The 21,322-nt window shown below is 46.3% G+C and overlaps 8 protein-coding genes and 1 pseudogene across 9 annotated transcripts; 5 read left to right on the plus strand and 4 right to left on the minus strand.

Annotated features, from left to right (window-relative positions):
- Positions 1–478, minus strand: part of LOC9632331 — a 1,770-nt pseudogene extending 1,292 nt beyond the window's left edge.
- A 5,558-nt stretch (positions 479–6,036) lies between these two features.
- On the plus strand, positions 6,037–8,307 carry LOC9632332 (leucine-rich repeat receptor-like serine/threonine-protein kinase At1g17230). The gene has a single exon (XM_024672139.1). It carries the CDS (start codon positions 6,037–6,039, stop codon positions 8,305–8,307), a length of 2,271 nt encoding a protein of 756 aa, XP_024527907.1.
- Positions 8,308–8,728: 421 nt separating this feature from the next.
- LOC9635771 lies at positions 8,729–10,512 on the minus strand. Of its 2 annotated transcripts, XR_002992033.1 has the most exons (3): positions 9,210–10,512; positions 8,991–9,159; positions 8,729–8,913 (listed from the first exon to the last, which is right to left on the minus strand). XR_002992033.1 is itself a non-coding variant. In XM_024672067.1 (2 exons), exons 1-2 carry the CDS (start codon positions 9,700–9,702, stop codon positions 9,107–9,109), a joined length of 546 nt encoding a protein of 181 aa, XP_024527835.1. In that variant the 5' UTR covers positions 9,703–10,512; the 3' UTR covers positions 8,729–9,106. The 2 variants fall into 2 exon arrangements, 1 of the variants encoding a protein (XP_024527835.1); XM_024672067.1 differs by having other exon boundaries at positions 8,729–9,159.
- A 154-nt stretch (positions 10,513–10,666) lies between these two features.
- Positions 10,667–12,050, plus strand: LOC9632333 (ATP synthase gamma chain 1, chloroplastic). The gene has a single exon (XM_002967049.2). The coding sequence runs from the start codon at positions 10,699–10,701 to the stop codon at positions 11,842–11,844; it is 1,146 nt and encodes a 381-aa protein (XP_002967095.2). The 5' UTR covers positions 10,667–10,698; the 3' UTR covers positions 11,845–12,050.
- Positions 11,995–14,246, minus strand: LOC9635772 (protein PIN-LIKES 6). Its single transcript, XM_024672065.1, has 10 exons — positions 13,816–14,246; positions 13,660–13,739; positions 13,470–13,594; positions 13,256–13,377; positions 12,981–13,199; positions 12,857–12,922; positions 12,703–12,803; positions 12,589–12,641; positions 12,337–12,525; positions 11,995–12,283 (listed from the first exon to the last, which is right to left on the minus strand). Exons 1-10 carry the CDS (start codon positions 14,008–14,010, stop codon positions 12,159–12,161), a joined length of 1,275 nt encoding a protein of 424 aa, XP_024527833.1. The 5' UTR covers positions 14,011–14,246; the 3' UTR covers positions 11,995–12,158.
- A 52-nt stretch (positions 14,247–14,298) lies between these two features.
- Positions 14,299–16,097, minus strand: LOC9632334 (sphinganine C4-monooxygenase 2). The gene is made up of 3 exons (XM_024672066.1): positions 16,078–16,097; positions 15,566–16,018; positions 14,299–15,237 (listed from the first exon to the last, which is right to left on the minus strand). Exons 2-3 carry the CDS (start codon positions 15,791–15,793, stop codon positions 14,686–14,688), a joined length of 780 nt encoding a protein of 259 aa, XP_024527834.1. The 5' UTR covers positions 15,794–16,018; positions 16,078–16,097; the 3' UTR covers positions 14,299–14,685.
- A 48-nt stretch (positions 16,098–16,145) lies between these two features.
- LOC9632335 (mitogen-activated protein kinase homolog NTF3) lies at positions 16,146–17,808 on the plus strand. The gene is made up of 2 exons (XM_002967050.2): positions 16,146–17,020; positions 17,081–17,808. Exons 1-2 carry the CDS (start codon positions 16,598–16,600, stop codon positions 17,765–17,767), a joined length of 1,110 nt encoding a protein of 369 aa, XP_002967096.1. The 5' UTR covers positions 16,146–16,597; the 3' UTR covers positions 17,768–17,808.
- A 106-nt stretch (positions 17,809–17,914) lies between these two features.
- LOC112345426 (cleavage and polyadenylation specificity factor subunit 6-like) lies at positions 17,915–19,192 on the plus strand. The gene is made up of 2 exons (XM_024672140.1): positions 17,915–18,650; positions 18,732–19,192. Exons 1-2 carry the CDS (start codon positions 17,915–17,917, stop codon positions 19,190–19,192), a joined length of 1,197 nt encoding a protein of 398 aa, XP_024527908.1.
- Positions 19,193–19,298: 106 nt separating this feature from the next.
- On the plus strand, positions 19,299–21,298 carry LOC112345390 (transcription termination factor MTERF4, chloroplastic-like). The gene is made up of 7 exons (XM_024672064.1): positions 19,299–20,395; positions 20,447–20,611; positions 20,659–20,757; positions 20,817–20,923; positions 20,987–21,065; positions 21,120–21,194; positions 21,256–21,298. Exons 1-5 carry the CDS (start codon positions 19,310–19,312, stop codon positions 21,006–21,008), a joined length of 1,479 nt encoding a protein of 492 aa, XP_024527832.1. The 5' UTR covers positions 19,299–19,309; the 3' UTR covers positions 21,009–21,065; positions 21,120–21,194; positions 21,256–21,298.
- The last annotated feature ends 24 nt before the right edge of the window (positions 21,299–21,322 follow it).

Here is a 21,322-nt window from a genome sequence, read left to right on the forward strand (position 1 = left end):
GAAGCGATAAGCGTCCATGCTCATGTTTTCATCAATAGTACGTCGTCCTGATATAAATTCTTCGTTAGAACAAGAAAAAGAGACGCATGAAGAGTGGAAACAAAGCTTTTATCACCTGATAGAGATGATACTGGTCGTCTGTGACGTCTCCATTACTGCCATCGATGATTTTTCCTGGACAAATAAAAACAGGAGGCTGTCAACTCGGCTGGAACCAAAATAAAACCTGGTGTGTGTGAGAATGTATCCCAAATGCTTGGCCTACGTCCTCCTTCCGCCACTGCTCCTTCATACTAAAGGCAAAACAAAACAAATTTCTACATGGATCCAGGCAAGACATCACCTGATAAGCAGCAGAAGCAGTCCCAAACACAAATCCCTGTGGAAAATCACACCTGTTAAGTGCAGCGCAAGCGATCCCTGCGATCATAGCCAAGATCAACAAGCGATCCATCGGCATTTCAGCGGTCTAGCTCAAATCTACACGAAATATTGATTGATTACTACCCGGAGGAGCAGACAAGCACAAAGGCGTCGTGCATTCCGCCCATCTGCAATACCAAGAATTAAGTGGCAAGCCCTAATACATGCACGTAGCGCGAAGCTTTAAAAAAAAAGCCTTTCTATTACCATGTCCAAGGACCACACCATTTAAGATATCCATCCTTATTCATTACATGGGAATCCACATCAAATTGTGACCAGTTTTGGGTTCCATTGAAATCTTTGCAATAGCCTCCAATTCCTATCCTTCTGTGGTTGGGATCTGAAGATTCAGTGTCAAATTTTACGATTTGTAGGCCATCACATGTTTGTGCAAAGCCTGAGCCACCGGGTTTGAGCTCTCCATTCACATTTTCTACGTAATAGTTGAGAATGATATACCAATTCACTGAGTAGGCTCGATTTTCTCTGAAGCAAGTAGCCCAAAAGTAACCAAGCCTTGTAATTTGATAGCTCCCACACGTCCTGGAGAAGAAGCCACAATCCTGAGCCAAATAAGATTTTGGGAATAGTTTTGTTATAGAAAAAAAATTAAACTCATTCAAAAAGACCTGTGCTTTCACCAAAGCAATCAAAAGCATAACAATGAGAGAAAGATGAAAGTCCATTCTACTAAATTAAATGTGTCTGACACATTTTAACAGCTTTAAGAAATTCATGTGGAAATTTGGAATTTTATATAATAGGCCAAGTATTCATTTCTAAATAAGAAGAAGAACAAGAATAAAAGAACCTCTATTATTTATTTTAAAATAATGAAAGAATAAAATTGCTGTGCATTGTGTTGTAGCAACGCTTGGCTTGCTTTTGTTTTTAAATATTTTTTATTACGATATATAATTTGTTATGATCTGTCCAATATGCAATTCCTGCTTTTGTATATATTATATCTTTTATCCATATATGATCTATTATTTATTATTACGTGTATTGTGTTTTATTATTTATATGTATCCTTCTTTCTCCATTATTATTTGAAGTGGTTTTGCTTCTTCTTTTTGGTAGTCAATATTAAAATCTTCTGTAATTATTACTGGTTTTTTATATATATTTTCTGTATATATTTTTGTAGTTGTTTTATGAATATTTGTATATTTGTTCCAGGTTTTCTATGTAAATTTATTATCTGTAATTTTTAATTTTTTTTTCTAGTGATATATATGACATTGCCATTGTTTCTGTTTTAAAATGTTCCACTATTTCTGATTTGTAGTCATTTGTATGCAATATTGCTATATGTGGGGGTTGTTCATGTATATATGATTTATATTTAATAAAATATAAATCCTCATGTTTTTGGGTTCTTACTTCTTGCATACATATTATATCGGATGTTAATAAATGTGAATCACTCTTTATATCTTCTTGATGTGCAGTAATAGATCTTGTATTTAGAATTTGTATAACTATTTGGTTAGCTATTTTTTCTTTTTGTAAATCTATTAAATCAATTTGCCATGGTGCTTCTGCTGTCATTCTTATTATTTCCTTAACTGCATCTTTATTGATTTTAATATGTTTATGTTCATTTGATCTATATAAATGTCTACCTTTTAGTGTTTATGCTCTTGATAATGCTGTATATGCTTGTTCTGGATATTTTATTTTATATGGGTCATATCTTAATTGCATGACTGTTGATCCTTGTGTTCTATGTATTGTTCTTCTTGCACATGGTTGTACTGGAAATTGGGTTCTACTTATAACATAATTTTTATTTTTAGTAATATTTATTATTCTTGTTAGTTTTTTTATTGGTGTCCAGTTTTTTCATTATTTTGCTTTATTATTATGTTTTCTTTAGCTCTTGATTTTTCACCTGTTTTTATATTTGGGAATTCTATCCACATTATTTGTTCTTGTTCAATCTGGGTTACATCTTGTAATACTCCATCTGCTCCATTTATTAATCCATCTTCTGTTGCTATATTTTGTGTTATTTCAATTGCCATTTTCTTTTAAAATGTAATATTTTATGTACTCCTTGTGTTTTTCTTGTGTCATCTGGCAGTGTGAAATATATAGGACAGGAATTTCCATATTTGTCTTGTGCTTCTATAATTATATCTTTACCTTGTATGTGTTGTATTATTTTTCATTATGTTCTTTTACTTGTTCATTAGTTGCAAATATAGAATAATATTTTGTGTTATATGTATCTGTGGTGACTTGTTATTATAGCTTCTTATCTGTTTGTTCTCCTATTTTTATTTTATTTAAATCTTTTATAAAGATTATATAATCTTTTTGCCTCATTATTTCAGTAAGTTCATAGATTTTAAAATTATTTTTCCATGGGTGGTGTCTTTAGAAGTGAGGCCACGGTGCATTTCTATAAACTTCATTGAGCCTCTGAATTTTGTTTGAATCAACTAGTAGCAAAAATAAAGTACTTCCAAGTGTTGCTAAATCACCTGATACACTCATGCTTTTCATAATATTAAAAAATAAAAACTTTGGCATGTATCCAGCATATAAATCTGGTACAATATGATGATACTGCTCTTCACGCTCTAGATGCATATAGAGCTGTGAAAAATATCTTAGAAATAGAAAATTAAATAGGAAAAAACATTACCATAGTTACGTCCAAAGGATTATAAGAAAAAACAATCTTTATTTTAGGAAAAACACCAATGTTGATTATAACAGCATGTATAGCTTGTGGATAAACTCTAGTAGCCATTAAAGATGAAGTTGGCTTTAGTTGGCAGTAATCTTAGTTTAACATCAAAATCATTTATAATTTGAATGATAGAAGAATCTGTAATATAATAAACTTTTTCTGAACTTCCATGGTGGTAAATTAGGTTTTTCTGTCATTCAATCCATTTGAAGTGAGAGAATTACAATCTTGTTAATTTTTTTTTAAATTACAAATCTTGTAAGTGAGAAACATTTGCCAACCATAAATTTATTATATAATCACACACACATAGATGAATCGCTATATACAGTTAAAGTTTGCAAGCCATGCATATCTATACAATCCATTATATAAATTAAGTATTTTGCACTTCATAGAGTGTTCTGTGCAAGATGAACTATATAAGTTCCATACCTAGGCGAAAAGTAAATCAAAACTACAGAAAAAAAAGGATTTCAAAACCATACATAGATAAAATCTTCAACTCAAGAATCTTGGTTGAATTTACTTTTTCAAAGTTAAGTGATGCAATAGTGGCTTTTAGGATGGTCAACTTTGTCTTTGCTTGTGAAACTACAAAACCAAAAAGAAATAAATCAAGAAATACTAAAGAATAAAGAGAAAAACCAAACCTTCATAATAATTTGTTTCTGTTGACATATCCTCAAGGGGTGACGACTGAACAACATCCATAGCACAATCAAAATTTGACATATCTATATGATTGATTAAACAGAATTACCTTTAGTTAATTTTATTAGTAAAAAGAGCCAAAAATAAACTAGACTTCACTTAAACAAAAAAAACTTTGAGCTAAAAATAAAATCCATCAATTAGGGTTAGGGTAGATAATATACCAATTCCACATGGGACAAACCTTTTCAACCTTTTCATGCACTAACTCTCCTTGTTGTAAACATCCTTGCTAGATACTTCTCATCATCGTCCAAGCTAAAGCTAGAAGCAACTTGACTCCACTCCTCGGCTGCTACAATCTCCCTCCATCTGTTGCTTTAAAAAAGAGGAAGGAATAGGAATAGAAAGATTGTCATTTGCGTGGACTCATGCATCTAAGTCAAAGCCCAATGTTTATGTCATGGTTTCCTCCAAAACTCAAGGTTTGGTCACTGTCCATAAATCGAGCCTCAATTTGCTCTTCCCAATGACTCCTCTTTGAAAAGACTCTCTTTCTTCCACTGATCTTTGTTTTCTAGCAGCCATATGGAGGAAGATCTAAGCTCCATCCATGGATGTGTTCCAGGTTGATTGATTGATTCTGGATCAGTACTGCCTTGGTGGGTTTCTGATCCTGGATCATGGCTCTCAACTCAAACCTTCAGGGAGAGGCAATTCTCAATCAATTCACTAGTTCAAATATGATTTTCTTGACGCTTCCCAGGGACAAGAGCAATCCATTGGAGCTAATGGAGAATACAGTGGCCAGGAACAACAATAGCATCATGATTGATCTCGAGGGGGCCTTGCTCAAATCTCCGAGCTGGTTTCAATACTTCATGCTTGTTGCAATTGAGGCTGGGAGCCCCCTATGAGCACTCCTCCTCTTTTTCATTCTTCCCTTCACATGGATCATTGGCTGCCTCATCCATCCAGCCCTGGAGCTCCAGATTCTCTGCTTCATGGTGGTGGCTGCATTGAGGGCCTTGGCAATGGAACTTTGAGAGCTCCCTTGCAATTGCCATTCTGGACATAGAACCCAACCAATGCACTATACATTATATGGTTTCTTTGGCTCATGCTCCAAAAACCACATATGCTCATGATGATACAAAGTGGTTAGAAAAGTTTATAAATTATAAACATGTTTATAAATTATAAATATGAAATTAATCTAAATGAATAACCACCAGAATATCCTAAAATATTCAAGCATATTCTAGGTATATTCATTACCATCCCTGCTTAAACAAACAAAAAGATAGAGTTATTTTATGAAAGATTTTTTTTACATGACTCACCTCTAATTATAAAAATCAAACAACTCTTCTCACTTATGAAAAATTATAAATTTTTTAATAGTTGCAAAATATACCATTACTATATAAATTAGCCTTCTAAAATCATAACTAGTTGTGAAATTTTTATTGTTAAATAATAATATATTAATCCAGTAAAAATAAAATTAGTTTAGATAAAAACTAAAATATTTTGTTTTAATGAAGTTTTATAAATTACAAAAATATTTATAGTAGTGGGATCATCAAGAAAATTTAAGAATTATAAGGCAAAATATCATCTGGAATAAAAAAAATTTATTACAATATTAAAGGGAGATATTCATCCTTATTCATTACCCATATTAAATTTTAGTTTTAATTAAAATCCTTACTTTCATATTTAATAAGTGTAGCACTCAACTAAAGGAATGATAACTTAATGGAATAGATGTATTAAGGATAAAAATAATTACTTATAGTTTTTGCAAAATCAAACCCATTAGATTTAAGTTCTTTATTTATATTTTATACTTGACTGTTAAGATCTAAATACTAAATTATTGTGTAAGCTCAATTTTCTCAAAAAAAAAGAGAGCTTAAAATAACTAAACATTATAATTTAAAAGCCCTGACAAATTTTAGAGAAAATGCTACAGTCATAAGCAAAATAAGATTTGAGAATAATTTTATATTAGAAAAAAAAACTCATAAAAAGTCACTAAACCATTCAGAAGCAAGAGAAACTCCATAGTACAAATTTAAAGGCTCAAAAAGTGGTAAAAAGTAGTAATATAATATGCCCTAACTTTTGAAAATTCAAACGTTTCACTTTCGTGATTGAGAAAAACGTTGTCTCGGGCTTGACCGCGACTTTGAAATTCGAGTATACAGCCGTCGCAGCGCTGTCGAGCAGCATCCAAGATTTCTGTCATGAATGCTATCATTTGCTATGCTTCGGTCGCATTGCTCCTTCTGCCTTTCTCGCTATGCACACGTGAGGAGACGAAGATCTTACTCGGGTTTAAATCCAGCCTTGATGGAAATGCCACGATCTTAAGCGACTGGAAGAACAGTGGCAGCAATTACTCAAGTCCCTGTGGCTGGGAAGGAGTCGCCTGTAGCAATTCTTCTGTCCGATCGATCCATCTCTCTGGTATGAACTTGCGTGGACGCCTCAGTGGAATCAACAATCTTTGCCAGCTTCCAGCCTTGGAGAGCATCGACCTGTCAAGCAACAATTTCAGTGGAGGATTTCCAGACCAGTTGATCGAGTGTGTCAAGCTTAGATACCTCAACTTGAGCTTCAATGGCATCTCTGGTGAGCTTCCTGCGTCGGGCTTCCGCAATCTTAGCCGGCTGCTGGTGCTTGATCTCTCGCGGAATGGAATACAGGGACAAATCCCTTGGGACATGATGCGCATAGAGACCTTGCGACTACTTGATCTCTCCAGGAACAACCTGAGTGGCACTATTCCCTGGAACATCAGCATGATCAATCTAAGAATGTTGTCCCTGGCAAAGAACAAGCTAACTGGAGAAATACCTGGTGAGTTTGGCAGACTGTCCAGGCTCCGCGAGCTCCAGCTGTGGAAGAACATCCTTTCGGGGAGGATTCCTCTCGCATTTTCTCAGCTCAGGCGGTTGGAAGTGTTGCGACTAGCAGGGAACAACCTGAGCGGTGGCATCCCCGTGGAACTGGCCAGGCTTCCCAGCTTGAGACGCATTTCGGTCTTTGAAAACAGACTTGGCGGTGAGATCCCACAAGAGTTTGGCCTCCACTCTGCGCTGGAAGACTTCGAGGCAGCACTGAACGGTTTAACTGGTCCATTACCAGCAAATCTTTGTCGAGGTGATCGCCTCAGCTTCGTCGGTCTGGATGGAAACAATCTCTCCGGCAGCATTCCTCCTTCATACTCCAACTGTACAAAACTGGAAGTCTTCTATGCACCCAGCAACCAGCTCGAAGGGACCATTCCCGCCAGCTTTTTCACTCCAAGTCTACTGGCCCTCAACCTCTGCAGTAACCAGCTCCATGGCAGCCTTCCGGCGAGCATCGGCAACGCTACATCACTTGCCTTCCTCGGAATTTGCAACAACGAGCTCAGTGGAGAGCTTCCTGCTGGACTTGCAAACCTGGTTGATCTGCTGGACTTCTCCGCAGGAAACAACAGGTTCTCGGGCTCCATCCCGCCAAGCTTGTTCTCTAGACCGGTCATGCTGGATGTCTCCGGCAACAACTTCAGTGGAGAACTTGGCATCGACAACAGCAGCAGCCATCTCGTCTTCATGGACTTGAGCAGGAACCAGCTCACTGGAAGCTTGCGAAGTGAGCTCTGTGGTTTCATCAACATGCACGTACTCAGCCTGGCCTTCAACCATCTCGACGGCTTCATTCCAGACTGCCTTGGAAACCTGTCCTCGTTGCAAATCCTCGACCTCTCGCACAACTCTTTGCGAGGAGAGTTCCCAAGTGAGCTCCAGGGACTCCGAGGATTGCAAGTCGTCCCTCAAGGCAACAGGCCGGCGTTCCCGTTCTTCCCAAGAACCACCGACTGGAAGCCTTTTCTAGCGCAGTGGACTCAGATGTTTGGAGACTCGGTATACTTCGACTGGAGGACGGCATTCCTAGATAGCCGGAACTTGTTCCGGCAAATGCAAGGCTACTCCATCCTTGTCGACTGGAAAGGAACGTTTCGGCTGGTTGGAGATGTATTTACCACCACCACCACCATAGATGTGTCGTCCAACAGGCTCACGGGCTCCATTCCACCAGAGCTGGGAAGACTCATCGCCCTCCGGAGCTTAAATCTCTCGTTCAACAGCTTCTCTGGAGGAATTCCTGGCGAGATTGGTCAGCTCCAAAACCTGGAATCCCTGGATGTATCCAGCAACCACTTATCTGGCCAGATTCCATCCTCGCTCACTAACCTTGGATACCTGGCCAGCTTCAATGCCAGCAGCAACGATCTGCGAGGAAGAATCCCAAGCGAGAATACCTTCAACACCAGATTTCCGGCGTCGTGCTTCCAATCGAACAGCGGTCTGTGCGGATTACCCCTGATCAAGAGCTGCGGCGACACCAATGCGGAAGAAATGGCGGCGCCACATGCCACAGATATTTCGGTCGAGGCATTTGCAATCGGCACCCTCGCCGGCTTCGTGTCCGCGCTGGCCGTGACTCTGTTCTTTTATCGCCCATAAGAAAAATATGTTTTTGTCCGCCTGAAGTAAGCTATCTCTTAAAATCATAGAGATATTTGTTCATTCAGGACAATTATTTTTTATTTCTTTAAATTGTATTTATATATTATATTAGAATTTAGATTTAAAATATAAATATTTGGAAGCACTCAGTATTTATTCAAGCCACAAATGTTTAACTGATTTTGAAGAAGAGGATGTAATTTGAAGTTGGCCATCACAACAATTAATGACTGACAATAACATTTAGCCAATCCATGAAGGACCATTTAGTGATGAACTGATAAGTTTTATAATTAGAATAAACTCAATAGTTAAACATACACTATGAAATTAAGTGTTATTTATATTGGAAAAGTAGATACAGAAAATTAATCTTTTTAGTAAAACCAAGCCTCAATCTGATTGTGGATATGATGGGTTGGAGGTAATGCAAATAAAATTGCGTTTATGATCCACATGTAACCTTTCGTTTCACAAAGAACTGCCATGGCGACTCGACCGGGCCATAACCTCTGCCCGTCTTCAAATTGAATCGCAATTCCCAAAGATTCCACTATGAATCTATGTTATGTTTCGTGCGCAGTGCTTCTCCATTCACTTCCGCTGTTCTCACTGTGCATGCAGGAGCAAGACGAGAAGTTAGTCTTGCTCAAGTTTAAATCCAGCCTTGTTGGAAGTACCATCTTAAGTGACCGGAAGAACAATGGCAACAATCCGTGCGGCTGGACGGGAGTGGTGTGTCGCAATAACTCTGTTGGATCGCTCCATCTCCGTGACACGAATTTGGATGGACGACTCAGTAGTGGCATGGACAGTCTTTGCAAACTTCCAAACTTGGAGAGCATTGACCTGTCCAACAACAACTTTAGTTCGAGTGCGTGAAGCTTGCATACCTCAACTTTGGAAATCCTCCACTAAAGTTGTTGTTGGACAAGTCAATGCTCTCGAGTTTGGAAGCTCACCATTGTAGCTCACCCGACCTGGGCAAGTCGACCATTGTAGATCACCACTACCAGCGAATGCTTGCCGAGGTGCTGTTGCTAAAAACCAGCTATCTGGCAGCATTCCTCCAACTGTACAAGACTGGAAGGCATTCTTGGCGCAGAGGAACGAACTCCAAGGAACGATTCGAAGCAGCTTGTTCTCTCCAAGGCTGTTGGTTCTCAACCTCTGCAATAACCTGGCAGCCTTCCAGCGAGCATCGCCAATGCTACATCCCTTGTGAACTTCGGCAATGCGCTCAGTGGAGAGCTTCCCGCTGGACTTGAAAACCTGCGAGACTTGCTGGACCGCTGGCAATAACATCTTCTCAGGCCCCATCCCATAGAACATCTTCACCAAACTAGTCAAGTTGGATCTCTCTGGTAGCAATTTAACCGGAGGCCTTGACATCGAAAACAGCACCTATCGTCTCGCCTTCATGAACTTGAGCAGAAAAAAGCTGACTGGAAGCTTGCCAGATGAGCTGTGTGGCTTCGTCAACATGGACATACTCAGCTTGGCCTTCAACCATCTCAGTGGATCCATCCCAGACTGCAAATCCTGGCCTTACGAGGAGGAATTCGCTTGCAAGTTGTTCCACCAGGCAACAAACCGGCCTTTCCGTTCTTCCCCAGAACGACTGAGTGGAAATCATATGTTCACAGTGGACTCACGCAAATGGAGATGCAATATACCAAGAGTTTGCTCGCAACCGGGCTTCCTTCCTTGACACTGCCATTCTTGTCGACTGGAAAGGAGTGTTTCGTACAGTGGGAGGCTTCTTCACCATCACCACCACCATAGACGTGTCGTCAAATAACTTGAGTGGCACCATTCCTCCAGAGCTGGGAAAAATCATCGCACTCCGGAGCTTCAATCTCTCTTTAAACAGCTTCTCTGGAACCATCCCTAGCGAGCTTGGTCAGCTCGAAAGCCTGGGATCCCTAACCACTTGCAAGGTGAGAGCTCACTAACCTCGGATACCTGGCCAGCTTCAATGCCAGCAGCAATGATCTGCGAGGAAGAATAGCGAGAATACCTTCAACACCAGATTTCCAGCGTCCCGACGACGGATTTCCAGGTTTCCAGCGTCCTTTTACCCCTGATCAAGAGCTGCGGCGACACCGATGCCAAAAAAGAAGCAGTGGCGCCTCACGCAGGATACATTTCACGCGAGGCATTCGCAGCCGGCGTCCTCGCCGGCTGCCAGCCCTCACGCTGTTTCCATAACCCTAAAATAAATAGGATATACTTTTGCGCGCCAAAAAGATTTTTTTGTGGATGAGGCTGTGGCGTCGAGCCGTCGGATGCAAATCGAAGCAACGCCAGTCGTCCGATGGCGGATGAGGCGAGCGAGCACCACACAACTTTGAAATTTAGGGCTCTCTAGCGAGAGGGGTAGAGGCAATGGCGTGCGCGATCCCATCCATGACGATGGCCGGAGCTTCCCGATCCAGAAGGTGCGTCGCCAGCCCGAGCGGCAGCTGCGAATTCTCCAAGCTGCGCCGCTCGGATTTCGTCGGCGGCGGCGAGCTGTGCGGCGAGCTCGAGAGCAGGGCCAGCCGGGGACGCTCTGTGGCGGTGTGCAGCCTCAAGGATCTCCGCGATCGCATCGACACGGTGAAGAACACGCAGAAGATCACCGACGCCATGAAGCTGGTGGCGGCGGCCAAGGTGCGTAGAGCCCAGGAGGCCGTGGTGAACGGCCGCCCCTTTTCCGAGGCGCTCGTCCAGGTGCTCTACAACGTCAACGAGAGATTGCAGCTCGAGGACGTGGACACTCCTCTCACCAAAGTGAGGCCCGTGAAGAAGGTCGCGCTCGTCGTCGTCACTGGCGATCGAGGCCTCTGCGGAGGATTCAACAACACAGTGCTCAAGAAGGCCGAGGAGAGGATGCGGCAGCTCAAGGACACTGTGGAGCTCACGGTGATCAGCATTGGAAAGAAAGGCAATGCTTACTTCACGAGGCGGCCATACATCCCACTGGACAAGACGTACCAGACCGGCTCGGCTCCCACAACCTCGGAGGCCCAGGCCATCGCCGACGAGCTCTTCGCGCTGTTCGTGAGCGAGGAGGTGGACAAGGTGGAGCTCCTCTACACCAAGTTCGTGTCGCTCATCAAGTCGGAGCCAGTGATCCACACGCTGCTGCCGCTCTCTCCACAGGGACAGGTCTGCGACATCAATGGAAACTGTGTCGACGCGGACGAGGATGAGATGTTCCGGCTTACCACCAAGGACGGCAAGCTCACGGTCGAGCGTGATACGTTCAAGACGGAGGTGACTCCGTTTAGCGGGGTCATGATCTTCGAGCAGGAGCCCGTCCAGATCCTCGACGCGCTGCTGCCACTCTACCTCAACAGCCAGCTCCTGCGAGCGCTGCAGGAGTCCGTGGCCAGCGAGCTCGCCTCGAGGATGAACGCCATGAACAACGCCAGTGAGAATGCCTCGGATCTCAAGAAGGCCCTGTCCATCAGTTACAACCGGCAGCGACAAGCCAAGATCACTGGAGAGATCCTCGAGATCGTTGCTGGATCTACAGCACAAGTATAAAAGAATTTTAGCAGCTTCAAGGAAGAACCAAGTAAGTACCTTGATCATCGCTTTGTCGTCCAGTGCTGGAAATTTTTAGCCACCGGCCAGCAGCCATTTGCGAGGAGCTATGTAAATTCTCAAGGAAGAAACAAACACAACTCATCAGTCGACAAAAAATTTCCCGTTATTAAATTTCAAGGCATCGCTGTGATAACAGTAAATAACTTACGTGTCCAATATACAACCAGCCTTTGTCTTTTCGTTCTCACGATTCGGTGAGAAGCCTGTACAACAACAACAAAACTATTTCTCGTATCTTCGCGTACCAGTTCTCAAAAGAGATGGTTGAGGAAGAGGACCAGCCATGCGGTCATCGTAAACACGGCGCATATGTGCTCCCAGAACAAAACTGCCGATATTTCTTTCTCTCCATGGCCCTGAATGCTTGCCACGGTTCCTGGTAAAAGCGAGTCGCATAAGAGACTGGATAGAATTTTAGCACTGACTTACCAGCTAGAATCGACGATGGCATCGAGTGTTGCAAGAGAAGAACGAAGCGGAAGAGTTTGTTCTGAGCGGGGATGAGGCTCAGTCGATCTGCCCCCTCCACGACAAGTAATCCGATCGCTGGCATGACTAGAAGCCTCACAACCGTGATCGTAACGGTTGTTTTCATGCCAAGGCTGGACGCTCCCGGGCCTGCCATCGCACACCAGCAGTTAGGAAAAGGACACAGGGTCTTAAAGATTAGAATGTGTGTACCTTTAGCAAGGCTTGCACCGAGGACGAGCATCATGCAAGGCACCATCGCCGACCTGTGTGGCATTTAGACGTGGCGTTTAGATTCAACTGAACGAGCGTTATTTAGAAGCGTACCCCGTTATGTTCAAGGCGTCAGACAGAAAAAACAGCGCTCCATCGTCATCCAAGAAGAGGTACTTCAAAAATGGTATTGCTCCTACGACAAGGGCCAGGATCTAAAGACACCTCGCGACTTTGAGAAAGCACGATGGAAGAAAAGCATACTTACTGAAGCGTTTATCGCTGGCTGCATGACACTCCTGAGAGTTGCTAGGAACTTCCTCAAAAGTGCATGCTGCAAAGAAACGTCACTCGTCAGTGCGTGTTTGACAGAGGATAAAAGACTCTTGAACCTTGTTATGTGCGGGATCCTTCCACTCATCTTCTGCATACGCGGTAAGCTGCGGGTAGTCTTTCACCACAGGAACCTCGAGGGGATTCACAACTGCGGTCTGGCCGTTGATTTTTATCACCAGAGGCTCCGTCAAGTCACATTCTTGAATGGCGGTGGTGTCACCTTTCGGAGGTCTCAGCATGCGCATCACGAACGTATATGCTATCACCGCTCCAACCTGCACGCGTTTGCTCAGAAAGCGAAGCAAATAAAGATATGAAAACAACTTATTACCCATTGACCAAACGATATGTAGGCCACGGATTGCGCATTGCACGTCGCGGGGTCGCCAAAAGGATTCTCGTCGTCACGACACACGGCTCCAAGCAGCACAAGAGGGATGTTCCCGATATTCCCTGGCAAAAGTCACAAAGAGAAGTTAGAAAGAGTCACTTACGAGAGGTTAGATTATGCATAAACTCGAGTGAAGCTAGCAAGTATAACGCACCAACACCGATCATAACAATCGTCAGATTGAAAAACTCTCGAGGAGGTTTGATGATGACAGCCACAAGCCATCCAAGCGCGCAGCCAAGAATTGTAGCGAGCAAAACATTCACTGGAATGAACCACCTACATCACAGGATCACCACATCAGCATCGATCAAACATTAAGAAACTACAATCTTCAGACCGACCATTCGAGCATTTTCTGCAACGTCACTGCCGATCCAAGCTTCGTGAAGATTAAGCAAGGTAGAAACAGAGTAAAAACAAGCTACATTAAGAACAAAGCAAAGTGTTAAGCACGGCGAGAGCACGACAGAAAGGGACACACAAAATTTTTCGCGCACCTTGCTCAGTTGCTTCCTGGTGTTCGCCGTGAGGATATTGATCCGCGGTGACGCCATAATCGCTCCCAGCGCGCACATTACAAGGACCTTGGCGATCGGCATGAGCGAGAAATCCAGGAGCCGCGTTATCGGCTCGTTCTGCTGCTCCATGCCCGCACGGAGCGCTCGAAGCACTGCGAATCCGGCTCCTACCATGGCCGAAGCAAGGGAAAGACGACGATGACGAAAATATTCCAAGAAAATCAGAACGCCATCGCGGAGAACAAGAAGAGAGTAGAATCGCAAGCGCGATTCCAGAGAAGAAGACGATCGATCGACTTTTGCGCGGGCAATGCGCAAAAATCGGGACAACGGAGAGCGCACGATTCTTCTCCCCCCCGATTAAGCAGGGGTCCCTCTATAATAGACCTAAATCCGCGAGTTCTTAGAGCCGGAGAGTAAAATATTCGTTTGCCCTTGTGACGTGTCAGGTAATTCACCATATAACACCGCCAAACACTACTTTATTTACGTGGTGGTCCAAAGCGGACAATAGGGATCAAACCAGGTGTCAACTCTTTGCTGGTCTCCTTTACACGTATACCGGTTGTTGGATCGATTCTCATCCCCCACATTTGACCGGTCCACAATAGGCAAGGGTATATCCCAGATGCCTTTAAGAAAGAAGTTTCTCCAGAAAACTTCAAATGCAAATCCATCCATGTAACTCTTTAGGCAGAAAGTCCATTTTGTTCTATACAAACGCTGCGTTTCTCCTCAAATCTCTTCCTCTCGTCAGCGAAACCACCACTCTCTGATCGAATTTACAGTGCCTGATATGATCTTGGCCGGGACGAACGAGCTCACAACTCCGATGATGTCCGTGTCGTTCTATTCCTTGAGCTTGAGCGGTCTGGCCTCGAATCCCCCCTCGGCTCTCTCCTCCAGATTAAACGGCATATGAGTCCCCAGGATCTTATCCCACATCACGAAGAAAGGCTGCGAGAAGTTATACTTGGTGCCGAAGAGCTGGTGGTGGATGTCGTGGTAAGCAGCGTTGTTCCGGAAGATGGTGTGGAAGGGATTCCCCGGGATCATGATCCCGCAGTGATCATCCACCGTCTTGATCGTCGCGAACGAGAAGAAGAAGACCGCTGTTCGTGGTGTCATACCCGAGGCGAGAAACGAGAGCGCGCCCCCGACCGTGTCGAGCAAGAGGCCCTCGAGAGGATGGTTGTAGAGGGCGCCGAAAGCGTAAGGCACGACGAGCCGGTGGTGGTGAGAGTGGACGTGACGGTAGAGGAACTTGTTGACGTGCATCAGGCGGTGGACAAAGTACTGCCAAGTATCCATCACCAGCATCGCAACCACGAACTGGAAGAGTTGCATCGCCAGCGGTGGCTGGACGGGATTTTTCTCGTCGCTCGGCTTCTGAGATGTGATCTGCAAAGAATAAGGTTGAGTGTTAGAACTATCGGAGGAATAAAAATCAAACTTTGCAGCACCAGATCAAGGACAAGAAGGTAACCGAGCTTTCAAGAGTTTGAAATAAAGCAAAAAACTCCATCCAACTCGCTAAATCTACCGAGAAACTCCACCACACTATCTAACTAGCGGAAGTTTTAACCAAAAATAAATAAATAATTTGGACAGGAAAAAAAAATCGTTCGGAAAAACAGTGCTTTCACGAAACGAAACACTAACGAGAATGGCCAGGAATTTGACAACGAACGCTACCTCACATTTTCCACAAAAGAGATAGAGATCTCACCGAGAAGAGCAAAATCGCCATAGACGCTTGAATTCCCTGCTGGAGCAGCACGCCTTTGATGACTGTCGGCATAGTCACCAGATTTCTGCTACTTTCCTTGCGTGAGTGAAGCCTCAAGTGATCCAGCGGAGGCAGCAAGTGGTAAAAACCGGCATAAACCCAGTAGACCACCAACGGCAGCACCGTTCCCATCAATTCATCGCTTGCATAGCCTTCCCAGAACACCATTCTTGCTGAAAATCCTTGAAATTCGTCACAAATCCTATGCCCTGCTCCCAAATTCTAAAAGCCCCGCTCTAGGCGCTGTTCATCGATTCGCGATATCCGTGCTCGCGGATCACCCAAGAACACACCTAGCATTGCCTGCCTGCGGGTCGCATCGATCTTATAGGGTAAAATCGCAGGCTCTCAGCTCCAATACCACGCGCATCCTTCTCCCCACAGCGAAGAACCCTAGAGGCGGTCAAGAAAGAGAGGTTAAACCAGCTTATTTAGATTGTCTGTTTAACTACCGCAACACCCAACAAGTCCAAGGCTCGAAGCCGGCGAGCGTTACGCCCATCCGTCGATTCCCGTTCCTTTGGTGCTGTGTCCCTAGGGTTTCTTTCTCTCTTCTTCTTGCATCGCCCGCTCGCCCATAGCTAGGGCTCGCCGATCTCTCCTCTCCCCCACCGCATCCTGGCGCGACCGATCTCCTCGCCTTGTCGCGGCGCGAATTGGCGCGATGCAGCAGCATTTCGACCGCGGTATGCCGGCCGTATGATCGTCACTCTTCCTTGTTCGTTCCGGGCATTCTTGGGGGGCTACATTTGTCCCACAGCGTGTTGAATCCCCGCTCGGCAAATTTTGGAAGCATCACGAATCCAAATCCAGAGCAAGCAACAAAGCTGGTTTTTATATTCGAGAATTTCTTCTTTACTGGGAGCTGGATCCATCGTTGAGAGAAAAGAGAGATGCTGGAATCCACTCGGGCAGCGGCATTAGCGAGCAGAATGGACTCTCCTCCCCGAGCTTGTAAGTGTTAAATTCCCCATGGCTCAAAAGGTAGATCCTCCCGGTGGCATCGCTCATCCCGGCAAGCACTACTACATGCTCTGGCGCAGCTTGTTCGAGATAGATCAGAGGTATGCGCCGATCAAGCCGATTGGCAAGGGAGCTTACGGCGTTGTGTGCTCGGCCACAAACTCCGAGTCTGGCGAGAAGGTGGCGATCAAAAAGATTACCAACGCGTTCGAGAACACCACGGACGCGCGGAGGACTCTGCGAGAGATCCGGCTTCTCCGCCATCTTTACCACGAGAACATAATTGGGATCAAGGACATCATGAAGCCGGTGGGAAGATCGTCATTCAACGATGTCTATCTCGTCTACGAGCTCATGGACACGGATCTACACCAGATCATCAGATCCTCGCAGGCATTGACGGATGATCACTGCCAATACTTCATCTATCAGGTACGTAGCTAGCAAAAAAGCTCCTTTTGTTTCAAAGTGCTAAGAGCTCGTTTCAAGCAGCTGCTACGAGGACTCAAGTATGTCCACTCGGCTAATGTTCTTCACCGGGATCTCAAGCCCAGCAATCTCCTCCTGAACGCGAGCTGCGATCTCAAGATCTGTGACTTCGGCCTGGCGAGAACTGGCAGTGACAAGGGCCAGTTCATGACCGAGTACGTTGTCACGCGGTGGTACCGAGCTCCGGAGCTCCTGCTCTCGTGCGAAGAGTACACGAGCGCGATCGATATGTGGTCAGTGGGCTGCATCTTTGCGGAGCTGCTGGGCCGGAAGCCAATCTTCCCGGGCAAGGACTACATCCACCAGCTCAAGCTCATCATCAACACGATTGGATCGCCCGAGGAGGACGACCTGCAGTTCATCCTGAGCAACAAGGCCAGGAGCTACATCCGCTCGCTGCCGTTTGCTCCAAAGATCCCGCTGGAGCGCCTCTATCCGAGAGCCAATCCACTGGCGCTCAACCTCATCGACCAGATGCTCGTGTTTGATCCGAAGAAGCGGCTCACGGTCACAGACGCGCTGGAGCATCCGTATCTCTCGATGCTCCACGACGCGGCGCTGGAGCCATCGGCATCCGCGGCGTTCGAGTTTGATTTCGAGGATGAGGAGCTCCGAGAGGACGCGCTAAGAGAGAAAGTATGGAACGAGATGTGTTACTACCACCCAGAGGCTACCAATGAGTATAGCTAAAAGAACAAAGAGAAATAGAAAACATCAAGAACTTCCAGGTCTCAAGAACCCTAACCGTTGTCCGACGTGGTGTGACAGCGCGGAGTGACCATGCTGACGTGGATTGGATAGCATTAGGGTTTCTTGTTATTTATCTTCTCTTGATCGATGGTGGAGGAGCTCGATTTCGATGTGGAGATCGGCAGCGCGGGCATTGGCGATGGCGGCGACGAGGATTTCGATGAGGAGTACGAGGATCTCTACGACGATGTAAATGTAGGGTTCTTTCCCCAGGAAGCGGCTGCTCCTCCAGCTCGTCCAGCGCCATCGCCAGTAGCGGCAGCGCCAGGGAAGGGATCTGGTGAGCTCTACCCCAGGGACGAGCAGGACAGCACGACAGCGCCGGCTAGGGTTAATGCGGCGCCAGAGAGTTTCAGCAAGGATGAAGATCCTCCCATTGCCACTGGCGAGAGCGCTGCTCCAGCAGCTCCTATCGATTCTTCGCCAGGGATTCTCGCTCGGCCGCCACCGCAGCAGCAGCAGTTCGTGGATGCGAATGCGAAGGCGGGGATTTTCATCTCGGAGCTTCACTGGTGGACGACAGACGCCGATCTGGAGGCCGCGCTGGCGGATTTCGGGCGGCACAAGGGGCTGAAATTCTCCGAGGAGAGAGCCAGTGGCAAATCCAAGGGCTACTGCCAGGTTGAGTTCTACGATCCACTCGCGGCCCAGCAATGCAAGGAGCAGCTCAATGGCAGGATTTTCAATGGGCGCCCTTGCGTCGTCCAGTACGCCACGCCCCAAGTCCTCAAGCAAGTAAACGCGAAGAGCCAGAGCCAGAGCCAGCCATCGCAAGCAGCGCAAGCTCCACAGCAAGGCCAGGCCGGGAAGAAAAATAGCGGCGGTGGCGGGGGTGGTGGCGGCGGTGGTAGAGGACGAGGACGCGGCCGTGGTGGTGGTGGTAACAATGGACAACTTCCGCTAGGAGGAATGGGGCTGTTTGGGGATCCGGGCTTTGTTCCTCCGATGAGACCGGGCATTTTCGGGATGGGATTCATGCCGCGGGGTCCTGCGTATCCGATGCACTACCCGGGCGTGCCGCCACCTCACGTAAATCCAGCGTTCTTCGGACGGGGCGGAGCAAACGGGCACGCGATCGCGAATGCTGGAGGGTGGAGTAGCGGCGGATGGGAGGAGAGCGAGCGGGGCGGCGGTGGCGGGTATGGTTTCGAGGACGAGGATGGCCGAGGTAGCGGCAAAGAAACCGGCAAAGCTTCGCGGGATCACAAGGATGGAAAGGATTTGGATCGCGAGAAAGAGAGGCAGCAACACAGGGACAGTAGAGATCGGGATCACAACGCTAACAAGCCCAGCAGCCATAGCTACAAATCGAGAGAGAAAGGAGAGGATTATAGCGACGAGTATAGCAAGAGGCGGCGCCACTGACAATGCTTTGCGAAGATCATCTATGGTGATCGATACTACTACTAATTTTTTCGTTTGGCCTTTCGTATGACGTGAGTAGGTTATAAACCCTAAATCCTCGCATATTTTCAATGTGCCATGGCGGTCCCTCGCCTCCTCGACACTTGTTGCGCGGCCATATCCAATGGCGTCTTCCAGCGCTCGTTCTTCCGTCGATCGAGAGGGATAGCGGCTTGTTCGTTTCGATCCAGGTATTCCTTGGCAGCTGCTGCTGCTGCTGCCGCGGCGCCGAAATCCAAGAAGCAGCGCAATGTCCCGACGCTGCTGGAGATCGAGGCGCTGGCGGTGGAGGAATCGCAATCGCCGCGGCTGGAGAGGGGCCAGGTCGTGAATGCGCTGCTGTCGCTGCTGGAGCGCCATGGGATTCCTTCACGGTACGCTTTCGAAGTTCTCAGGGAGGCCGACGAGATTATCAGCGCCTTGCAAGAGGAGCAAGAAGATGCTACATTTTCCGATACGCACGATCCGCGCAGCAATCTTTCTTCCCAGGCACCGAGAGCTGCCGAGAGCGGCGTCTCGACAGTGCTGGCCCGTGCCGAAGAGAAGAATTTCTCCAAGCTGGTTTCCTACTTCCACAAGCTCGGGATCAAAGCCTCGGATGTGTCAAAGGTGATGCCGTTCGTTCTAGAGTCGGGCGTAGAGCCAGTGGACACAATGGTGGAGTTTCTCCAAGGCGTTGGTGTCAAGTACAACTCCTTGGCTAGAGTGATCGTGGCGTGGCCCAAGATTTTCCACCATCACCCCAACGATCTAGCTCCCGCTGTCGTGGTACTCAACCGGCTCGGTTTCACGTCCATGAGCCTCTCGAGTTTGGTGGCGAGAGCTCCACTGCTGCTCTCGAGAAGCGCGGATGATCTCACTCAGTGTGTCACGTACATGGCGAGCATTGGCTTGTCTCGCAGAGACACGGAAAGGCTTGTCAACCGGTATCCATCGGTTCTCATGGATGGGGAAAAGCTGAAAAGCCTGGTAACTTATCTGGAAAGCATTGGAGTTCGGCAAACCAGCATCGGACGGATCATCTCCAGAAAGCTTTCTCTTCTCGAGACGGACGCTCAGGGTCTGGCTCCCTTGGTAGATTTTCTAAAGAGCACCAACGCCACCGCCGACGACATCAATAAGATTCTCTATCTGTATCCAGGACTTCTGGGATACAGTCCTGAGGTGAGAAGCTCTGCCATTTTCTCTAGTAATCACCCTGAGCTTGATTTGCAGGCCCTTCGCCGAGTAGTGTCTTTTCTCGAGAATCTGGGCGTGCCACCATTGCTGATGGGAAAACTGCTTAGAAGACACCCGCGACTGCTGGCGATCAAGCATGACATGCAGGAGAGAGTTGAGTTTCTCTTCAGCTTGGGCCTAGTGCGCAAGGACCTTGGCAAAGTGAGTATAGTTTCTTTAAAGTATCTGTGCTGTTGAAAGTATTGCAGGTTTTGTTTAAAGCTCCGCAGCTGATGACTCTTCACATCAAGGACAACATGATACCGACCGTGCGCTTCCTTGCGAGTCTCGGTGTTGATGTCGTCAGGGTCTGTGCAGTCATTCGTTCACGTTTCCATCTACCTAACGGATTTTCAACTTTCGCAAGGTTATGCGGTCCAAGCCAATGGTTCTGGGCTTGAACGTGGAAACCAAGATCCGTCCGAACCTCAAGTTCATACAAAATCTAGGCATTGACTCGGAAAGCATCGGCAAGTAAGCAGCACTTTGCCGGGCCCTTGCTTGACTTCTGAATAACTTCCCTCTCGTGATGACAAGGGTGCTCAGCCTCATTTGCTGACTTTGAGCATCGACAAGAAACTACAGCCAACTGTGTGCTTCTTCCTGGATTTCAAAGGCAAGTGTTACAACAAAATCTCTTCGTTCTTTATTTGTGTGGTCCTGCATGCAGGAAGGAAATTTCCGACATGGTGAAAAGATTGCCATCGCTCCTGGGCTTCAGCATCGCGACGCTTCTGGTTCCCAAGTACGAGTTTTTCATGAAAGCCATGCATCGGCCTCAGCGCGAGCTCGTTCATTTCCCTCAGTTCTTCAGCTACAGCCTCAACAAGAGGCTCATACGCCGGTTCGAGCGCCTGGGGAAACACTTTCACG

Source organism: Selaginella moellendorffii, unplaced genomic scaffold (genome assembly GCF_000143415.4).
Source record: "Selaginella moellendorffii unplaced genomic scaffold, v1.0 SELMOscaffold_8, whole genome shotgun sequence".
NCBI classification, from domain to species: domain Eukaryota; kingdom Viridiplantae; phylum Streptophyta; class Lycopodiopsida; order Selaginellales; family Selaginellaceae; genus Selaginella; species Selaginella moellendorffii.